The following is a 22,499-nucleotide window of genomic DNA, read 5'->3' as shown; positions in this document are numbered from 1 at the left end:
TTAGGTAATTCCATATCAACAGATTTGTTTTAGATCCTGTATTACCTCTGAGCCACTGCTACCAGCTAACTGGCATGATTCTTTTGCCATCCAAAATTTATTTTGCCAGTAATGGAATCCCAATATGGTGGCTCAACTGGGATGACTCCAGAGTGTGGAAGCCATCAAAATCCATATCAAACTCCCTAATGTCAGTTGTTAGTAGGAGAATGATAAAAAGTGTACTTTCACACTTTGAAAACCCGCAGATCTGTTCATATATTTTTTCTGGGGAACATTGTTTACAACGCTGTTTCCACAACGCATGGCTTCACAACACGGTCGTTACAACGACTGTGTTGTTACCATGCGTGCCATCACATCGCAAGTTGTATCAACGACTTGCTGTAGGGGGCTTGCAACACCAGGGAATGTGTTGGATTTTAAATCCAACACCTTCCCTGCTGTTGCAAAAACTGAAGTAGGAATAGTAATTAATACTATTCCTCATTCCAGCGCGACCCCTACAGCAAGTCGTTGATACGACTTGCAATGTAATTGCACTTGTGGTAACAACGCGGTCATGGTAACGACCGCATTGTAAAGGCATGCGTTGTGAATGCAAGCGCTGAAACGTCATACATTCATTTTTTCTATTCATAAACGTTTCCGAAACAAACAATTATTTATTGGAAGTACACTGAGATCAAAGAATTCACAAACTATGCAAACAGATAATTTGACCTGTTAAGATAATTTATGTTAAATATATTTCTTGAGCGCAATCTATGCCTATAATGGCTTTTAGTGCCAGGCAGGAGCTGCTGAGTATGAACGATGAAGGCACATGTTAATTTAGGATGAGATATTTATTTTACTTAAGGAACAGATGAGGTGCAAACTTTAGTATCATGTCCTTGTTACCAGAATGAATTATTACTTGGTCTTCATGGAGATTTAATTTAGCTGTGTGCATAAAGTTGGAAAAAAATATCCTTTGTAGGTTTTTCTTGTGTATTGTACAATATTGAATGTTTACTCACCATCATGATGATCATTAGGAGAAATCCTAGGGTATGAATGAGATGATACTAAATAACACAATGTTCATGAGAATATTATTAATGGGTGGTGTAAAATTACAATGAGATGTGCTCTGTTTCCAAAAGACTATAAATGGGACCTCATGTGTTTTAACGTTCACAAGAAGCAGTGGAATTAAAACAGATTTCTCAATCCTCACACTGTAGGTGTACGTGGCATGGTGGATAGTTATATGTTATTAATGAAAAATGTATGAATATGAGTTATCTATATGATATGTAAAACAGCAATCTTTAATCAAACTGAAAATAAAATATTTTGTATAAATAAAGTGTTAATGTGATGTAGGAATATTTTTGAAAACATTTCAACTTATTCAAATCTGCTTATTCACAAAAATGTATAGGCAATAAACTGCCCTTCATCGTATTACTCATTGTTTTACATTCACATAGTATATTCGATAATGCATACCTCTCAGCTTGGACCCACTGGGCGTCTCTCACAGAGATTTCTTAGTTCTCAAAAACATGTTTCCAGAGTGGATCATCCCACAAATTAGTCTTCAGTTTTCTGCCATGAAAGCAGCCACCTGGATCCAGTTGTTTTCTGATCATGTTCACCTTTATTTCTTTTTCCTGTGTTCCTCTAGGCTGCTATCCTAACTGTCCCACAGACAGACCTTACCTTGAAGAGAACAGCATGGAGTGTATAGCACAATGTGGTTGTTATGATGTTGATGGAAAGTATTACAATGTCGGAGATCAGCTAGATATATGCGAGAGCTGCCTTAACTGGTAAGATTTCAAGAGAGTTCTTCAGTTGACAGACTCATGGTGGTTATTTAGATTTGACCAGATGTGTGACTTCCACCAAATGAGAATATCATTCTTGTCTGTTCTGTTTAGAGCGTGCTGCTATGCATACCATCTAAATAGCACAGATGGGACATTCAATTATTTCTAGCAGATCTTCCAATTGTACCAAGCTATATTTGACCCCAAAGTTTATAAAAGTTGTAATGATCACTGCAAAACAATGAGGAAATAAACAATTACCAGCTCCTTTACTGATATATAAAAAATACAACATTTATCCATTCTAGGGGCCTGATATTCCCCCCCCCATCACGAGTGTTAGCACCATCCGGAGTAAAGAGTCTGCTTTGCCTTGCGTGTGCTTTTAAATTTTACTTTCCTTGTAGCACTTAATGGGGGGAGGTGCCTGGCTCCCTTTTAAACTTTCTAGTTTCTTTCCTTGTAGCACCTAAGTGCCGTAGTTGCCTGGCTAGGTTTTCGGCTCTTTGCCCACATCCGTACCTGATCCAGCCCATGAGAGGAGGGTGTGGAGGGTGCCATCACCGCCCACCCTGTCCTCTCTGGACTGGGGGGGATTGGGCCATGCCCTTGGATGCATCTACTTATGTATGGCCGCAGCTCAGAGGTGCACAGTGGGCGTGTCACTGGCACGCAAGTCAAGTCTGTCTGTGCCTGTCGTGTCCAGCAGGGTCTAGGGGCCTGAATCCATGCCAAATGTAACCATCCGGTCTAGGATAACTAATTTCTCTGACTTACTCAGAAGTTTAGTGCCTACAATTGATACAGGGTGGATGCTGTGGGCCCGATTCACAAACGTAGTCTGGGACAGAATCAAACTTTACGACTTTTGGTATTTACAAAAGGCATTAGGAGTAGTAAAGTTCGTATTTCTAACTTTACTACTCCTAATCTGAGACAACATCCTAACATTACGACTTTCGGTATTCACAAAAGGGATTTAGGAGTAGTAAAGTTAGCATTCCTAGCTTTACTACTCCTAAATGCCTTTTCTGAATACGGAAAGTTGTAAAGTTAGGATAAAGTTAGGATTATGTCTCAGTTTAGGAGTAAACAACATTTTCAAACTTATCACTGAAAAACAATCTTTTTTTGAACGAAACTTGGCTAAGTGAAAACTCAGCACCTGATATCTTGGATGCAATCCCAGTAGGTTATGGTAGGACCGCCTCTTAAAAAGAGGTGGAGGAATAGCTATTGTTCACAAGTTGGCTATAAAATCAAAGACAGCAATATTGAGAATTGTGAAGCTATATCCTTTTCGCTTGCATTAGCAGGAAATGCTGCTCTCACAGTATTTTTTATTTACCGCCCACCTGGCTCCATATCTCAAATTCATCTCGAGTTTGGCGGAGAGTATTGTACTACCGGCTCCACACCATAAACATTTGCTAGTCCTAGGTGACTCGAGTATGCAATTCAATTCAATTCAATTCAAAAAGCTTTATTCGGTTGGAAAAGTACAACCATATAAGCACACAAACACATAATACGATTTTTAAAATTTACATGTTATATAAGAGGACCTGTTACATAAAATACACTATATTTTATACATAAGTATAAACAGATTTTCATGATAAAAATAGAAGGACCTTCAAAAAAAGTGCAAATACACATAAAGTAGCAAAGTGCCGTGCATAAAATATTGTAAAAGCAGTAAGGGCCAAAAGTGCAGGTGCAACTCATACAGACCTCAAACTATTATAATGCATAGAGAATTACATACAGTACTAAACAGAAGTGCAAAATACGCAGAACAACAAGAATTATACTGGAATGACTATATACTTCCTTATAAAAACACATTTTATCATATAAGTTGCGGTAAAAAAGCAAATGTCAGGGCTATCCAGAGTAGTTAATAATTTCAGTGCAGTTTTTGTGGACCGAACATTGTATTTTAAAAAGATGGGTTTTAGATAAAATCTCCTAAAATGGCTATAAAAATTACAGAACAGTAAAAAATGACAGCAACTTCGTTTTGAGACATTGTCGCAAGGACACATCTTATCAGATCTAATTTTCATATGTGGAAAAGAGACTAAGTGATGGGCTATCCCCAATCTTAAACGCGTAAGCACAAAACGGTGGGAAGTGCGTGTGACACAGGAAAGGTAGGCCTGGAAGCCTTTACTTAGGTTCAAATCATTATACTGTACAATAGTTGTTAGATTTCTAGATTGCTTCTCTCTGGTTGCATTCTTGTGTGAGAGAAACGTCAATTTTAGGTCTTTCTTAGATATCAATCCTGAAGCCTCAGGGTTCAGGCGGACATTACATTTGAATAAAAGGTCGAACCAATAACAGATGTAATTCAGCCAGGGTATACATAATGGGTTATCAAGCCTCAAACAATCTTTGATAATTGATTGTGTAAAGATCGTTTCTGTTTTAGACCAAATAGACCGCCAGAGTAATAATGGGCGTAAAGAGGCTAGGTCCGCAACATAATCAATACCTACTTCCTTGTGAATCAACAGGGTGGAAGCTGATGGGGGAACACATAAAAGTTTTTTTTAAAACCTGTTTTCATCATTCTGTAGTGCATTTACACTATGGTGTCCCCACACGCCTGCCCCGTATAATGCAGCAGCGATACATCTAGCATTATAAATTGTCATCATTTCTTTTATTCTCCTTTGACCCAATTTGGCAGCAAATCTAAAAATACTAGTAGTATTTCTGATCATCTTGGATCTAACATTTTCATCTTCTTGGTTCCATTTCCCATCTCCTGAAAATGTTATTCCTAGATAACAGAACCATTTGACAGTTTCAATCTTGGCTTTATCAATGTAAAAGGAGGTGGTGGTTGATTTAGCTTTCCTCCCGCAAGCCATTGCAAATGTCTTAGACTTGTTGACTACCAATTTTCTTTCTTTAATGAATGTCACAAATCTGTCCATAAGACGTTGTAGCCCAACCTGTGTTCTTGACATAAGTACGGCATCATCAGCGTACAATAAAATTGGGGTTACATTCCCGTTAATGATAGGAGCATCCGAGGGTAGTTTACATAAAATTGAGTCGATCTGATTAATAAAAAGTGAAAATAAAAACGGTGCTAAAACACAACCCTGACGGATGCCTCTTGCGACTTTAAAAAAAGGTGTGCATTCGCCCTGGGGGCCATAACGAACCTTGCAGGATAACTGAGAGTAGAGCCGCGCCAGGAAATAGACGCACTCCTTTGGAGCATTTAGTTCTAGTAAAACGTCCCATAAACATTTGATGATCCACAAGATCAAAAGCGCTGCTCAAATCAGCAAAACAAAGAAATAAATTACCCTCCTTAGCAACAGTGTATTTATTGATCAAAAGATCAAGATTTACACACTGTTCCAGGGTACCCAGGCCTTTCCTGAAACCATATTGTGCCTTGGATAGGATTGAATTATCTGTGGCCCAATTTTCAAGTCTATTTAATAAAATTCTGCTCAAAATTTTAATGGAGGAATCTAATAAAGAAATAGGACGGTAATTTCTTGCCTCCGACTTAGAGCCTTTTTTAAAAAGAGGAATTATTAAAGACTGGCCCCATGATGTGGGTAGTTGACCCTCTGCAGTTGCGTTAAAAAATCTGGTTAAAAGAGGGGCCCACAAATTCTTTTCGGTTTTATAGAGGTCGAGCGGGACCCCATCTGGGCCAGGAGCTTTTCCTCCCTTACTATTATTCAATCCTTCAAAGACCTTATCGAGGGTTATGTTCAGTGGTAACCTGGGCCAGGAAAGGTCATTATCCAATAAAAGATCTAAAACAATCCCATCTGGATTAAACATATTTAAAAAATGTTCCATCCATGAATAACAATTAACATGTGAAGTTAACTCAGGGGCGCTGTCATTCTTTAAAAAGGAACTATTAATAGTCTCCCAGTATAATTTGCTATTTTTTGTGTCTGCGGCCAGGCTGAGATTATCCCAAGCCTCCTCTTGGAGTTCTTTTTTCCTATTGGCGAGTGATTGTTTATACATAATTCTACAGTTCTTAATAATTGAGGGGTTTCTTGGTTTAGTGCTCAGGGCTCTTTTTAACTCATGTAAAGCGCGAGTACAATTATTGTCAAACCAACCAGAATTCATTTTATTTCCCCTCTTGAATTTCCTGGTCAATAAACTGTCTATTGTTTCATTAATCATAGAAACCCTATTTAGCATAATAGAAGATGAAATATCCTCGCCAAGGCAGTACTCTATTTCCTTGCTGCGTTTAGCCAACAATTCCTTTAATAATTCATGTGGGATAATCCTTGACCATCTTATCCTCATTCCATTTGGTCTTACAGCTTCGACAGAGTTAATACAGTTACTAGCATTTCTCACTTCATCACCCCAACAATGCAGTAAAATGGAAATGCTATTATGATCACTCAAAGCTTGTTCGTTAACCCATAAATTAGAGAAAACAGTGTTATTTGAAAGTAAGAAATGGTCAATAAATGTATTGGCATCTCTACCAGTAAAAGTAGGGCAGCTAACGTTATCTCTATTTTTGGTACAACTTAACAAATCCAAATCATATTTAGCTAACATCTGATTTAAGACCATGCCATACGTACAGTGTGAGAAATGTAAATAATCGACATCCTGTGTGTTTCCGCTCTCCCTGCGTAACCCACAAAGATCATTCATAGCAAACATACACGGGCTGATATTAAAATCACCCGCCCATAGAATGACCGATTGACTACCCGGAAGTTCCAGTACCCTTTCTAATTCCGCATCCAGGGGTGTCAGAATCTTATCTCTCTCTTTGGAAAATATGTTGTTGTAATAATTAATCAAAACTAGGTTTTTTCCTCCCTCAAACTCAAGACATAGTACCTGAGCTTGGACACCCACTGACACACAGCTTCTGATTTTACAAGAATTAAGTTTGGTTGAAATCAGCACAAGAAGGCCTCCCTTTGCTCTGCCAGAGAAGGAACTCACTGCATTCAAACAATAAGCACAATAACCCTCAATAAAAATAGGCTCCTCTCTCCACGTCTCTTGAAGGCATATTATGTCATGTCCTGTGTTAATAAAATCTTTCCAGAAGGGAGTGTCCAATTTTTTATTTAGGCCAGCTATATTCCAGGTGATTATTCTGAGGCCACCGTCCAAATTAGGTTTGGCAGTTAGAGTGCCATCAACTGTTTCTTCATCAATTGCCAGGTTGGATGAGATAACATCCATATTATCATTCCTGTTAGTCCAGAAAGTTCCTTTATCAACAACTACCGAAGTTAGTTCGGGGGTGGTGGGTAACTGAACGGCTTCTACAGTTATGGATGTATAGGAAATATCTTGATAAACCTTCTCTCCTCTTACAGTTTTAAAAACTTCATTCATTATGTGAGGGGAGGAATTATGGACATGAACAGTGACCTTGCCAGGATTATGTCAATCAATGTCCTCCATGGATTCAAATACTTGGAATCTATTATATGTGGGGACAGGGGTATAGTAGCTTAATCTCAACGTATCTACGTAGCGGGAATTCGTTGGGTGATGAGACTTAATTGGGAAACTGGATTCCAGTAAGTGCCTATAGAAATAGCCTAGTGGTAGTAAAGTGGTGTTATATTCCCAGGCTGAGGGAGCAGGGGCATGTTTAAGAGTATTTTTCGCCCAAGAGCAGGTCTTGAAATTTATTACAACGCAATCTCCTTCAAAATCTTTTCTAAGGGGACCTATCCAGCTTACTCTTTGTGCTAGTATAATCTGGTTAGCCCCTATCATAGGAAAATTGCAATTGTTGGCCAACCAGTGGAGTGTTTTATTCTTGAGTGTTTCATTACTCTCCTCTTGGCCATTTCTTAGCTTGGGAATATTCACAAGTACAGCGACATATGGGCTGCATTCTGGGGGCAAATTAATGCAAGGTGATATTTTTCCAGCTTTATTTGAAGCCATATAGACTTCTTTCTCCGGACATGCTGGATGCTGTGGGCCCGATTCACAAACGTAGTCTGGGACAGAATCAAACTTTACGACTTTTGGTATTTACAAAAGGCATTAGGAGTAGTAAAGTTCGTATTTCTAACTTTACTACTCCTAATCTGAGACAACATCCTAACATTACGACTTTCGGTATTCACAAAAGGGATTTAGGAGTAGTAAAGTTAGCATTCCTAGCTTTACTACTCCTAAATGCCTTTTCTGAATGCGGAAAGTTGTAAAGTTAGGATAAAGTTAGGATTATGTCTCAGTTTAGGAGTAAACAACATTTTCAAATTTATCACTGAAAAACAATCTTTTTTTGAACGAAACTTGGCTAAGTGAAAACTCAGCACCTGATATCTTGGATACAATCCCAGTAGGTTATGGTAGGACCGCCTCTTAAAAAGAGGTGGAGGGATAGCTATTGTTCACAAGTTGGCTATAAAATCAAAGACAGCAATATTGAGAATTGTGAAGCTATATCCTTTTCGCTTGCATTAGCAGGAAATGCTGCTCTCACAGTATTTTTTATTTACCGCCCACCTGGCTCCATATCTCAAATTCATCTCGAGTTTGGCGGAGAGTATTGTACTACCGGCTCCACACCATAAACATTTGCTAGTCCTAGGTGACTCGAGTATGCATTTTGATAAAGATTCTAACTTGGATGCTCTAGCTCTTTGTAGAGAAATGGATACGGTGAACCAAACCCAAAGAGTGTTTACACCAACTCATCAACTAGGTCACATCCTAGACCCAATTTTTGCCAACTTCCATACCATCAAAATTATGGAACCGTTAATAGTTCTCTGGTCTGACCATTTTGGGGTGCTGTTTACTGTGCCGCTGCACAGGACTGCTTTAAATGCCATAGCAAAACAAGTGCCTAGAAGAAGGAAATTTAATTTGCTCAATTCCAAAATATTTACTGAGTCCCTCCTACGTAATTCGTCCCAGTTTTGGGACAATGTCACTCTAACTAGCGCCCAGATTGAAAACTGGATATCGACAGCACTGGATGAAGCTGTGCCTTGGACATGGGGTAACAAAAATTCCAGGAGGCCGAACTCTGTGCGTTGGTTTACTGATGAACTCAATTTAGCTGAAAAAGCATATAAGCACTTAGAGTGCATCTGGAGGAAAGACTATAGCCCTAGCAGTAGAGTCAACTAAAAAGTAGAACTCAAAAAGTACCATGCACTGATCAGGAGAACCAGATGAAGTTTCTATACCCATAAAATAGAAACGGCTAGTAATTCATCGAAATAACTTTTTTCGATCCTTAAATCTTTGTCATTCATGTTATTCACTACGGCGCCTGCTCCAGCTTTGGTGGAGGATTGCAATAAGATTGCACAATTCTTCTCTTCCAAAGTAGCTAAAATCTATGACACCTTACCTCTAGAAGCTCGCAGTCCCATCAATCTCAATGCCTTTCCAACTGAACCAGCCACAGAGCATGGTCTTAAGGAATTCACAGCCCCTAAATTGGAAGAGCTGAAAAATGTAATGTCCAGCATCAAGTCAGGATCCCCCTGTGACCCTGCCCCACCTAAGGTTCTTGGGCAAGGGTTGTATATTATTACTCCCTATATCCAACAACTTCTCATGCTCTCTTATAGTGCAGGAGAGGTTCCCCTGAAATGGAAGAAGGCGATTGTCCTACCCCTTCAGAAAAAACATTCTGCTGCTCACATGGCATTAAATAATTCATGCCCCATCTCTCTACTCCAGATATTTGCTAAAATATCAGAGAAAGTGGTAAACAGCCAACTCACATCTTACATCACCACGAATGATCTTTACCACCCTACTCAGTCAGGCTTTAGAGTCTCATTCTCCACCGAATCTTCTCTCCTGGGCGACCTTCGACACATCTCGCATAGCCTTCTTAGTCAAAGACTTAGTCAATGAGGTGTTGAAGGAAGCGTGTTTCGATGGCAACGTTCTTATCTTTATTTTTATTTATTTATTTATTTAATGCATTTTTATATAGTGCAGACTTTGCCCAAAGGTGTCAGAGCACTTCAGAATAGAACCAAGTATGTTACAAGAGGAGAATAATACATATTTACACTTTACAGAAACAAACGAGAAACAAGAACAGGTAAAATGAAACAATAGATGGCAAGTCACACAAAAAACACAATTGGATGAAGATTGTACAGATATAGATTACAAATTTACAATAATGAAAGAACTTCCTTGCGGGACAAGAAAAGGGGTGAATTAGTTCTGGAAGTGTCTTTCAAAAAGAAGAGATTTGAGGTCAGTTTTGAAGGTCCGGGTAGAGGTGGTGGTGCGGAGTAGTGGAGGTAGCGAGTTCCAGATTCTCACCGCATTGCCAGAGAAGGATTGAGCCATCAATCTTTCCCTTTTGAAGGTGGGGGGCTCAAGCAGTAACTTTTCCACATTGCGGGATGGTCTAGAGGTTCCAGAGATTTTCAGTTTATTCACCAGGTATCAAGGGGAGGAGGTGTGCAAGGCTTTGTGGGTGATACAGGCAGTCTTGTAGATTGATCTAGCCTCGATGGGGAGCCATCGAAGAGATGATAAAATGGGTGTGATGTGGGGACTTCTTTTGGCCCCAAACATAAAATGAGCTGCTGAATGGAGAACATATTTAAGAGGGTAAAGGTGGGATTTGGGGAGGCCAGCAAGGAGAGAATTGCAATAGTCCAAACCAGAGAGAACCAGAGATTGGACCAAGGTTTTTAGGTCTTGCTCCGGAAAGAAACGTCTAATCCCACAGAGTAGCCGCAGTTGGTATTGTGCATTCTTTGCAATGGAATTGATGTGAGAGAGTAGATTGAGCCTTTTGTCAAGTATGACACCAAGGGATTTTGCGCTGTCGACAACGATAGGTTTGTAGTTGAATAAATTCAGCTGATCCATCCAAGATTGAACAGGAAGAGGAGGAGAGAGTGAGGTGGAGAGGAGGAAGAATTCCGTTTTCGAAGGATTCAGAATGAGTTGATGAGCTAACATCCAGTTTTGAATAGAGTTGAGAGTAGAGTTGAGTATTTGGAAGATGCGTTTGTGGTATTTTGATCTTGCTGAACGTAGAATGGAAAGATTAGTGGTAGATGGAGATTGTCTCCATTGTTTCTCCAGGATTCTCAGGTTCTTCCTTTCTTCATAACCTGGGCTTCTATGGGAATTCACAAGGGCATATTATCAAGCCCATTATTGCCGGTTTAGCGGCAGTTTCCTGCCGCTAAAGCGGCGATAATGTTATCGACGTTCCTTGATAATATGGCCCAAGGTTTTTGCCCTGGCTCACTTCGGATGCCCCGCTATTTATACATTAACAGGGGCAACAAATGGGCTTTAATGCAGCATGAGTATCGATTTTCATTCCAAAAAAGCTTTTGCTTATGAAAGTTGATCCGTCACTGGTGTTTGGGATGCTTATTGATATTATGTTGTGCTTTGCAATGCTTTAGTAAATATGAGCAAGGCACAAAATGAAATTCTTGAGTTAATCTCAGCCCCTTACAAATACTCAAGACCGCATTCCAGTCCCTTGTTTTTTTTGCCCACCAATCCAATTCAGACAAAAATGACAAGCAGATTAGTCTTGGTTTGTCTCAAATTGTTGCCCTTGAGTTCTACGGCGCAGTGAGTATTGAACCCAGTTTTTAGGCATGTGCATTGCTTTTATGTGTAACACTAAGTAAGATAAAAAAGTGATGAATGGAATGCTTGAACGTAACTCTGTCACATTAATAAAACTCAGTTTGGTTGTTGTTTCTGGATGAGACATCTATGTTAAAATATTTCTGTCATTTTTGTGTTGCTGAGAATGCTCCTAGAAGGGTGTTGGCTATTCATAAAGTTGTGACTTGATTGTTGATTAATCTCTTCGGATGAGATTTGGAGTGTTTCTGTTTAGCAATGACAATATTGCAAGTGGAGAAACTTTTTGATATGCCAATATGGTCAGGATTGCCATTTAGTATTTGGTGAAACTCTTCTCTTCATTATTTAAAATGCTTTGCCTCACACAAAAGTTAATGTACGTTTGTACCAAAAGCAGTGTGATCTTCTGGCAACCTTTAGCAAATACATTTCAGAAATATTAGGACAATATGTGAAGTTGCCTTGGATACCACTTTGGGGTATCCAGGTGTATTAACTGCTACCTCTGGTTTACCTTTTGCTATCTCTGGTTTAAGTATTAATGAACGCAGCAGCAGAAATAGAAAGTAGGTAGTGGCCATGTTCACTTTCTAGAGTTTCAACTCCTTACCTTACCCCAGACCATAGGAACTCCAAGGATTCTGTTTCAGGGCCAGTCAGTGGAGAAATTGGTTAACTTTGGAATATCATTGGGAGTATTAATGGGTCTGAGATGTCACTTCAGCTAACTATGACAGTACTGTAAATAACTTTCCTGGGGCATCACTGTATCAAAGGCCTTTTGTGGCATTGGTTAAATGTTTTATTGCTAAGTCACACTGTCCTGTAATGAATAATATTCTCCACCCACTTTGTGAGCTTCTGCACAGATCATTCGGTTCAGATCATGTGGGAAACCTCTGTATTTCATCTTGCATTTGTTGTGTTTCCCTTTGTTGTTAGATGCTGAAAGTCATTTAAAATTTACTAAGGGCCTTAATACAATGAATGGAGGTCAGATGAGCATCCGACTGTCATTGCAGTGGGATTGAGACCACGTGACAAGTAGTCGGCGGTCCCATCCATCATATTTTGATAAGACCGCCATTTAGGCGGTCAGAAACTGCCTTTTTCTACTGCGGCTTATGCTGTGTCCTGGAAAAGGGCAGCGGCAAAAGCTGCAGTAGAACAAGGCATGTTTTAAAATTTCCATGCATTGTGTGCCAGGCACCATGTGGTGCCAGGCACATGGTGCATGGATTTGTTAGGGAGCACCACCATTACATATCCCCTTGCACACATTGCAAATCCTTATAATTTGCAAGGAAAGGAAAATAGGGTTGGAATGGGCTGCCCTTCCCCTTTGTGACTCACAGTGCTTTTAAGCAGCTTTTAGGACCACAAAGTACAGAATGGTTACCAGCTTCTGAAAATATGCAGAAAACATTTGCAAAATGAGCTGTTAACATACGACTCTATGAGGACTATTCACAAACGGAAACATACATATGAGAAAATTTGAGAAAATATACACATGTAAATTTACTCTCTCTCTATGTATTAAATGACCTTCTTTTGGCTATTCAAATTTTACAATTTTAAATGTACTGAAATAAGGGAGTGGAATGTAATTTATGAGGGTAGAGATACTATCTGTAATGTTTCACACATAGGCTCAGATCTCTGCAACTCTAATGAAGCTCTCCCTTGTTAAAATATAGTAATAACCTTAAATGTTTATTGATTGAAAAAATAGTAAAACTATTTTAAGATAAATATTATTGTAAGTTAATTTAATATATTTAATTAAAAAAAAGCTGCACAATTATTACATTATTTTTAAAGATTTATTGTGTATAAAAGATTATTACAATGTATTGATCAATTATTTTTAATTAATTAATTAATTTCTAACAAGATTCATTTTTCATTTATTTAAAAATTATAAAAAGTTATTAAAAAATTTAAATAAACAAATAACGCCGAACCCCTTCTTCAATCTTGCTTAACCCATCTTTTCTCCTCCCCAAGCCTGTTCCATTTAGTAGTTAGTATTCCCCATTTTCCAACCACTCCCAATGTCCATCCCACATTAACTAAACTGGAGACTTACACATGCTGAGATTTCGGATGTGGGTGTGAATATCTCAACAAAAAAAAGATAGGAGAGGCAAAAACCTTATCTGCTTGTAGGTATGTGAATAGCATTTTGTAGTAGGTGAGTAATACTATTGTAGTACTACTAAACGTAGCACAAAATGCAACTTGTGAATATGTGCCCAAGTGGGCTGCTGCAAACACTGGGCAAAGCACATTGCAGCTTCATGGACCACTATAGACTGGGCCAAATGTTCAAAATGTAGGAATTGCAATTTTTACCAAATCACAATTAGGAAATTGCTTCTAATGTAAGAAAACATATAAGATTTCAATAGTGATTCCTAATGGGGCCGCACTTGACCAACCTCATGAATGTTAATGAGCTAGGTTGCAATTTGTGACCCATTAGGAATCGCTGCCATCACAGAAATCGTGGCCTGCTGAGGTCAGCACACAGCCATGTCTGTATTTGCTTTTTAATGAAGAAATATATATTTTTTAAATGCAACCTGTTTTCCTTCAAGAAAGAGATCCCCCTTGAAGGCAGGTGCAATAATAATAATCCACATTTGTAAAGCGCGAACAATCACCCGTAAGGGTTTCTAGGCGCTGGGGGCTGTCAGGAAGATTAAGCAAGCTATTGCCCAGAGTCACATGGTGCTGGGATAATCTGCCGCCGGCGCCGGGGATCAAACCGTGATCCCCAGATTCCGGAGTCAGTCGCCCTGGTCGCGGCGCCACACCTCTTCCTCTACATACCTGCAAGGGAATGTCTGGGGGTTCATGGCGTCCTGACAGTGCTACCCCTGACTGCTTTTTTGCCTCTGCACCTGAATCTGTAATACAGTGTGGGCACCGATTCAAAGGAATTCCCTAATTTGCATGGGGCCATGCCGTCATGCAAATGAGGGAACGCCCTCTGATGATAGTGGTGTCGCTTTATGTGTGCCAGCACTATCAATATTACAGAAGGGGATGGACAATCATATGTGGCCACTTCTGTGATACCAAAGTGCCCCAGGGGCACTCAAACAGAGGGCAAATGCCCATTGCGCCACTGGGGCACGCCTGTAATACAGTCCTTGACTCAAGTCCCTTGGTGCTGTGACTCCAATAAAAACATGAAAAAGTCCTAAGTAAAGCATAAACAAGTGTCTGCCATTTGCTTGCCTTTTATCAGTTACCACTCTTTACACACTGCATTTTTTTCTTTTTACAGTACCTGTACAGTGAAAGGCCTTATATGCAAGTATGATGCTGAAGGTATGTACTGAGATTACCCTATATAAACATGTATCGTCTGTACAGTCCTTTGAACACCTAATTTGCTTATTTAGATTATTAAGTATCAGTTGCTTTAATGAATATTACTCTGTATAAATCACAAATGTTTAACTCTCGACAAGAACCTCACCATGCAGAAGCACATCAGTGCTGCCACCAAAGGAGCGAATGACCAAAGGAACATACTAAGAAAATTAAAACCCTTCCTCCCCCAATGACTTCAAGCATGCAGTGTAAACCCTAGTGATTCCCAAGTTGGACTATGGAAGTGCAACCCTCTCTGGATTGCCCAGATCTAAACTGAATCGTCTAAGTGCCTTGCTCCTCTCTGCTTCAAGGCTCATCACCGGCTCAAAAAGAAACAACTACATCATCCCTGATCTGAAATTCCCCAACTGGCTCACTTACGAAGCAAGAATCCAGCTTAAAATTGCCTGCATGACACATAAAGCCCTCCACTTCAAAACCCCTAGGTTTCTAGCTCAGCAGCTTAAACTTTCTTGTGCCTCCAGATCATCCAAAAGCACCAATACCTTACTTCTGAACCATAGAGATTACACAAGATGGAAATTTACAATCAATCTTTCTCTGGGATTGCCCTGACAATATGGAACTCCTTGCTCCCGGAAGTCAGAATGAATCCTTCAACTGTATCCTTCAGGAAAAAAGTCAAAGTACTTCTTATGAACAAATGTCTTCCTTAGATCCTAAGATACCAATCCCGATTCTTCAATCACACTCATGACTACTTCTCACCGGCTACTTTATTGGTTTTGAATCATCAATCCTGCCACTAACCTCCCTATTCTCAACATTGCCTGATACAGCAGTTTTCTTGACTATGATGTTTTTGTTTTTATATTGGTTTATCTTTGCTGCTCTCTGCACATTGTAAAGCTTACCCTATGTTTTTTTGTACTACTTTATCCTGTATTTCTTCTTGAATATGTTTTCTTTCTTTTTTTCATTGTTCTGCTCTCTCTAAGTTTGTAAAGCGCTCTGATACCCGCAATGGTCATGTTTGTGCTATAAAAAGCTTTCAAAATAAAAATAAATAAACATAGTTGATGAGATCTGAAATTATCAGTGACATTTTAAATTATTAATGGGAAATATAAGTGACTTGTACTTTTATTTGGTAGCTAATATATATATGGTCCCAAAAAGCTACCTGGGAGCAAGTCCACATTCTTTCATTTGGCATATGTCCAACCCACATGGATCCCCTGCCACACCCATATTTCCTCATGCTTTAGGTAGTGCTGCCTGAGTTCCCAAAAAGACCCACATCCTTTGTGCTGATCCTTCTGAGACTAATGAATGTAAGGCAACACTGTTGGATGAACAAAGATGGCTGTAATTGCCTGCAATGGAACAAACAAGGGTTCAACAATTAAATATTCCCAGCTTTCCCTATAGAGATTATCATGTTTAAATTTATGATGTACAGAGCATCAGGGCCCGTATCAGGAATGTACTATCGCACCGTAAAGTCAGGTGACTTTTTGTATGCCTTTATGGTGTCGAAAGGGCATGCATTTTTCTTTGGAAGCATCACAGTTAATTGTTGAACTGTATACTCCACTCATTGGAAAAGGACAGCTTGATCTGTCCTTTGCAGCAGTGTAGTGTGGGTTGCAGCGCCCAGGGAAAGACAAGCATCCTTCCACTTTTCTTTTAAAAATTTGCGTCCCTATTAAAATGTACCCCTAAGAATGCCCCAAGAATCTTCCACCTAGGGCAACCGCCTCTGTGACCCTGCCGTGCTACGCTACAGGTGCTTTCTTCAGTTTATGTATTAAATTTGAAGAAATTCCAATAGAAATGGATGTCCTTTAAGCACTGCAATTTGATAAATATTTGATCTTGGTTCAGCAGCTCTTGATGATATGTCCCCAGAATCGTAATAATCCACTATAAAATGCATTTAAGTCGGAGAATTTGGTGCAGCATTAAAAATTTAAATCACAAGGCAAAAATAAGCGCTTAAAAGCAAAACATGTAAACAGCTAAGTTAAAATTATAGCAAAAGTACTGAGGTGTTTCTAGGCATTTCTTTAAAGTGAGTCATATGACTGATTGATTTATGTTTCTGTTTATGATTTTCAGCCTGCTTCTGTGACTATGAAGGAAGGATCTACCTGTACAATGAGCTAATCTATCAGCAGAAGGACCTTGTTGGTAGCTGTATTAATGTCACCTGTGGGTTGAATGGCACCCTGGATAGTACCTACTATACATGTCCTGAAACAGTACATACAACCACTTTCAAGTCTACCACTGCAACAAAAAGCTCAGGTACAGTAATTATGAAAAGTCCACCCCAGTTATTCTTACATGAAAGTGAGAACTTTAGTACATTTCTGTGGGTCTTATGCTGGATCATAAAATAATGAGTTGGGCCCACATTGGGGCAAACAACTTTAGATGGATCTATTTGGTCTGGAATGAAAATGTAAACTTCTCGGATTAGCATTGGCCTTCTTTATATTCTAGTTTTGTTTACATATAGGGCATTGCACCATTTCATAAAACGTACCATGACATCTGGAAAACTGACAGGTAAAAATGGTAACAACTCTAAATGATTTTTGAGGAGTAACTAACTTGTGTAATACACAGTATTAGCAAGCAGTGTACAGTGGCTATATTGGAAACATCGTATTTGTTGAAAGGTGGTGTATTATCAACAACCAGTGATTTTCATGCATATCTCTACTATATTGATGAGGAGTCATTTGGCATTATGAAGAGATTAGAGTATGATAAACACATTTCTGTGTATTGCTTTAATAGTCTTCCATTGTCAATGTGCTTGAGATAGATATATACCATCTTTTTTTAATAGTTGGGACATTATCTGAGCACCAAACTATTTTTTGGACATTTTCCTACCCATTCTTATCTCCTCTCCCACATTGAGAGCCAAGATTAAAACTGTCCCTTGCTACATATTTCTACTTTGTTGAATTTCCATATAATTCCATTTTTAGAAAGTGAAGACCAGCCACAAACCTATAGACTTTGGCCTCAGTGGATGACTTTAAAAACGTAATTGGAATAAATGACTGATACATAAGGTAACAAATAAAAGTTCAGTTCAATATTTATTTTTTAAAGATATATTCCCTCTCTGGCAAGGTACAACAAAATGTCCCAATTTTCTCAATAACGTACATATTCAGAAAAGTGTGGAAAATGAAAGGGTCATTTAGACCCTGATATATGGCCTGCCATACTAGTAGGTTACCAGAGACCAGGTACTCCTCCCACGTGGCTGAATATTGCTAGCCATGTTTAGGGATCCTTATCTGTCTAATGAGTATCTTGAAATACTTCAAGGTTGTAAAGTTGTCCAGAAGGGTGGCAGGTATGTTGGATCTGCTTGGTTAACAACTTTGTTCTTTTTTTTCTTTTCTTTCTTTGTATAGTTTTTATTGACATTTACTTTCCCCCCAAAAAACCCTGGATAAAATCGGTACAGTATATTGAGTACAATATGATACAGTTTGTGCATCAATCGTGTTACCTTATGAGCTGTATTGCACATCAGCAAATCAACGTGTAATACTGTATTCCAAACATGCGACCCACCTATGTGCAAGCAACATAAAGAGAGGCAGCGGGTTCAAAAGTCGAAGTGGCAAAGGAACATTGCACTCTTGTAGTTTTTCATTGTAATCATATAAGTCAATATATTACTAACAAATGTAAATGGGGAACGATTCTAAACAAAAGCGCTGTGTGACAAAAAAAGGGTAGGGGAAAAGGTAAAAGAAATTAAAAGAAGAAACTCATCATAGTATAAAACAAAAAAGAATTAAGCAACCTGAAAGAATAAACAGTGAATGCATTTTGTTGGGGCGTTGAGAATGGTACAACACAAGTGTCATGAAACCCGGGAGGAAGCAGAATGGGGGCAGCAGGGTGGTAAAGGAAAGAAGGAGGGGAGAAAGGGGTCTGGTCTGCATTGATAACTAGGAGATGGGCATAGTGATTGGAGTCCCCTCTCTGAATTTCGGGGTATTTGCGATGTCCTCTTATCTCCTCCCTGTGTAGTAACGTGCTTTCCGCTGGTGCCCATGACAGCAGAGAAAGGACCCATGTGAAAGATACTGGGGAAGTTGCCGCCTTCCAGCTTTTCAATTTTTAATTATTATGATGTAGAACTCCAAAGAGGTCCACATAAAAACAGATACAACTATACAAAGGACAATACAGAGGCCCATACAGTAACAAAAATATTTACAAATAGTAAAATACAAAAAATGCCTTCACAATCCTGATACCGTGTTCTACATTAGAGATACAGAATCAAGTAACGTGCAAAGGTGTGAGAGAATTTGGTCAAAAAGTACAGTGCAATACTTATACAATATGAAGAGTTATGCATCCTTTGATTGAGTACAAAGAGTAAAGGGTGTGACAATGAGCTAACAAAATACTGTACAAAGACAATGGCTAATTCAATTAAATATTACAATGCAATGCTAATAAAATACCTGCTAGTATAGAACTAATAATCAAATAATCATTGTGAATGTAGCCAAGCTCTTTTCCTCGTGCAAATACATAAGAGAATTCATTTAGTCGTGTCACAGAACAGATATGGAGCCAAAACATTTAAACAATTAAATAAAATGTTCAATGTGTAAACAAATTAAAAAAATATTTGTAAAACTTTTTTTTAAATTGACATTTTTTGTGCAGTCCGTTTCAGTTGCGGGGCAAATAAACTTTGACGAGCATCCACTGCCAAGGTGATGCCATACTTCATAAAGATCTGTCTTAACAATTGGCTATGCAGCAAATGTAAAAAGGGACATACAAATATCATGTGATTTAGGGCCAGCTGATCAAGCATTTTTCTCCTTGTAAATGCGCCAAATCGCTTTTCCAATGCAGCACTACAAATGAATAAACATTTGATCTTGGTTCAGCAGCTCTTGATGATATGGCCCCAGAATCCCTAATAATCCACCATAAAATGCATTTAAATGGAACACACATTTAAGCAAACACAATTTTGCGATTCACTAAGCTGTTACCTAATCCGAAAATGGGTTTGCGATTCGCTCTTTGGAAGGGACGTGTTTAGGGCGTCCCTTCCAAATAGCGAATCCTACTGCTTTGCATGAATGTTTTGTGACCGTGAATGAGCTCGCAAAATATTTGCATTTTACCACCTACTTCAAGTAGGTTGCAACCCATTCTCAAAAGGGACCCCTTCCCCTTTGTGAATCTTTGTAAAACCATTTTTTAAGAACAGGCAGTGGTGCCGCAGACCACTGCCTGCTCTTAAAAAATGAGAAGAAAACTTATAATTTTTGGTTTTGAAACACATCCCATTTTCCTTAAAGGAAAACAGGCTGCATTTCCCCCCAAACAAGTATTTATTTAAAAGCAATCATAGACATGGTGGTCCGCTGATTTTTGCCATTCCTAGGAGGTTGTAAATTGTGACCTACCTCATTATTATTCATGAGGTAAGTCATTTGCAATCCCTAGGAATCGCTAACAGTGTTCCACACACTTTCAGGTGTTGCGTTTTGTGATTACCTAATTGTGAATCGCAAAGATATGCAATTAGGAAATCGCAAAACGGTTTATTTATGCATCTGGCCCTTAGATTGTGGACATAGTTCAAACAAAGATCACAAAACTTGTCAATCCTTGGTGAACATCCCCAGGATCCAGTACCAACTCTAGTGGAAACAAATTCAGCCTTAATATTAAAATTGTTCTGTGCACCCCATCGGGTCAGTTCCATGTGACATATGTCACCGGCTTTCATTTCTGTGTGATCAACCATTTGGCCAGGACGAGGTCAAGGTCAGTGAATTGCATTACCACCTTGTGCTTTTTGCTGCATCGATTGAGCCCTAGTAGACAGACCTCCCAAGGGTAGGTGAGCATAGATACAATGCAGTGGGTTATATGTGGTGTGACAGCATGCCAACATTATTGTGTGTTGTGCCTTACTTATATAATGCTTTGGTGTTTTTAAATGCTTAACACACCTGTCTCCTAAGTTACGCCTGCCCGATCGTTGACAGCTACAAGTTTGTGGCCTTATTACTTAGTGGTAAGTCACTGCTACACTAGTATGTCCAGAGTTGCATTTTTACTGTGATGGTGAGGTATTGTGTTTTATTTTGTGGTGTGCTTTGTGCTGCATTAGAATCTCTTCTTGTTGTGTTACACTGCTATTGTTGTGTTGTATTCTGTTTTGCCTATGTGGTTTATTGTGTAATTATGCTTTTGCTGTATTGTTATTTTGCTTTGTGTTGTTGTGTTGTGTTACTGTAGAGCTGACAACAAATGCTGCTACATTTTCAACCAAAAAGCAGCACAATCCTTTAAAGTTCATGTGAAAAATAACCACTGTCTATAGTAATAAAATCCCTTGTCACTGGTCATTTTTATACAACATCAACCATCTGTGGCAACATTTTATTGCCAATAGTAATGAAAATCGTTTCTCATAAAGGTTTTTTAGGAATTTTTTTAGTTTGCCCTTTTTTAACACATGCATTCAAATGAACACAGCAGTGGAGTTTAACTTTTTTGCATGTTTAATGACTGTTGATGCTTGTGTGATCTATGTGTTAGTGACTCGCTATGAAATGATGTACTTTGAGGTTGTTTGAGTACATTTAATTAACCATGAAATATATATGCAGTACAACATAATTATCTTTAAGTCTTTTAAGTTACAATAGTGCATATTGCTCTACAAATCATACGGTTGGAGGGTGCACATTTTTTTTACATTTGTATGAAGGATTCAACCCCCTTTCAGCTGTACCAGCACCAAATTCAATTTCATCTAGGTGTTTCTGAAAATTAGCTACCTGGATAATTTCAGGGTGGTATGGCATGCCAAGCTGTGACTCATTTTTCTTAAATGTCAAACATTGGGTAAAATAGCAGATTCTCCTCATATTTCTCACATGGTAAGTTCTGGAGTCTGCAAACAAAAGTCCTTACATCCAGTCTAAGAATGCTCATTTGTTGCGATTCTCACAATTCTCCTAATAAAAACAGTACCCCACTCATGTGGGCAGGCTTATTTACTGAGACAGGAACAAATGAAAGCTGTGCCCTTGAGATGTTAATGTAGTATTCACATGGTTTTCGTTTTAGTCTATTCTTGTCATAAACAGTAGACTTATGCACACATGTGGGTTACTGGGGAAACGGGAATTAATGGATGCTAAAACATTTGCTATTTGCTGTATTTTTCTTCATTTTTATGTCCCTTAAATATTTGATAATTGTCCTTTTTAATTAGACATAAACATTAGCAAGGTGTTCTGGGCAGTATAATTTACATGGATACACACAAGCCACTCACCTTGGACCTCCTTATTTATTTTAAGCTCTGAAATACCCTTACTTGGTGCATTTACCTGGGTGCCAGCTAATCTGGGACCCAAATACTACAGCCGTCTTCTAAGGAAACAGAGCCGAAATAGTTTTTTAGTAATGGTATTCTGGGCATGAAGATTGAGTGCAACCCATAAAAGTAACAGCATCATGAACTGCACAAGGTGTTTCGCTCTCAGAAATGTCTGGGGTTGAAGTCTTTTCCTAGGTGTCTACCAAACCATGACTCAAATATTGTACCCACAGTTCCTTGCAAAAAGAAACTCTGATGCGGATAACCCTTCTTTGTTCCGGGAATGTAGTTGAGAAATTGTTGAT

At 38.8% G+C, this 22,499-nt stretch overlaps 1 protein-coding gene across 1 annotated transcript in view; it reads left to right on the top strand.

Moving 5' to 3' along the window:
- The window catches only part of LOC146860915 (mucin-5B-like), a 189,786-nt gene extending 168,620 nt beyond the window's left edge, over positions 1–21,166 (top strand). Inside the window, 4 exon segments of the mRNA XM_085646182.1 lie at positions 1,676–1,820; positions 14,728–14,771; positions 16,902–17,090; positions 21,102–21,166. Of these exon segments, the coding sequence (XP_085502308.1) occupies positions 1,676–1,820; positions 14,728–14,771; positions 16,902–17,090; positions 21,102–21,166 (443 nt within the window).
- The last annotated feature ends 1,333 nt before the right edge of the window (positions 21,167–22,499 follow it).

This window comes from Triturus cristatus, chromosome 3_1, assembly GCF_964204655.1.
Source record: "Triturus cristatus chromosome 3_1, aTriCri1.1, whole genome shotgun sequence".
Lineage (NCBI taxonomy): Eukaryota > Metazoa > Chordata > Amphibia > Caudata > Salamandridae > Triturus > Triturus cristatus.
This window is presented reverse-complemented; position numbering and strand designations above follow the sequence as displayed.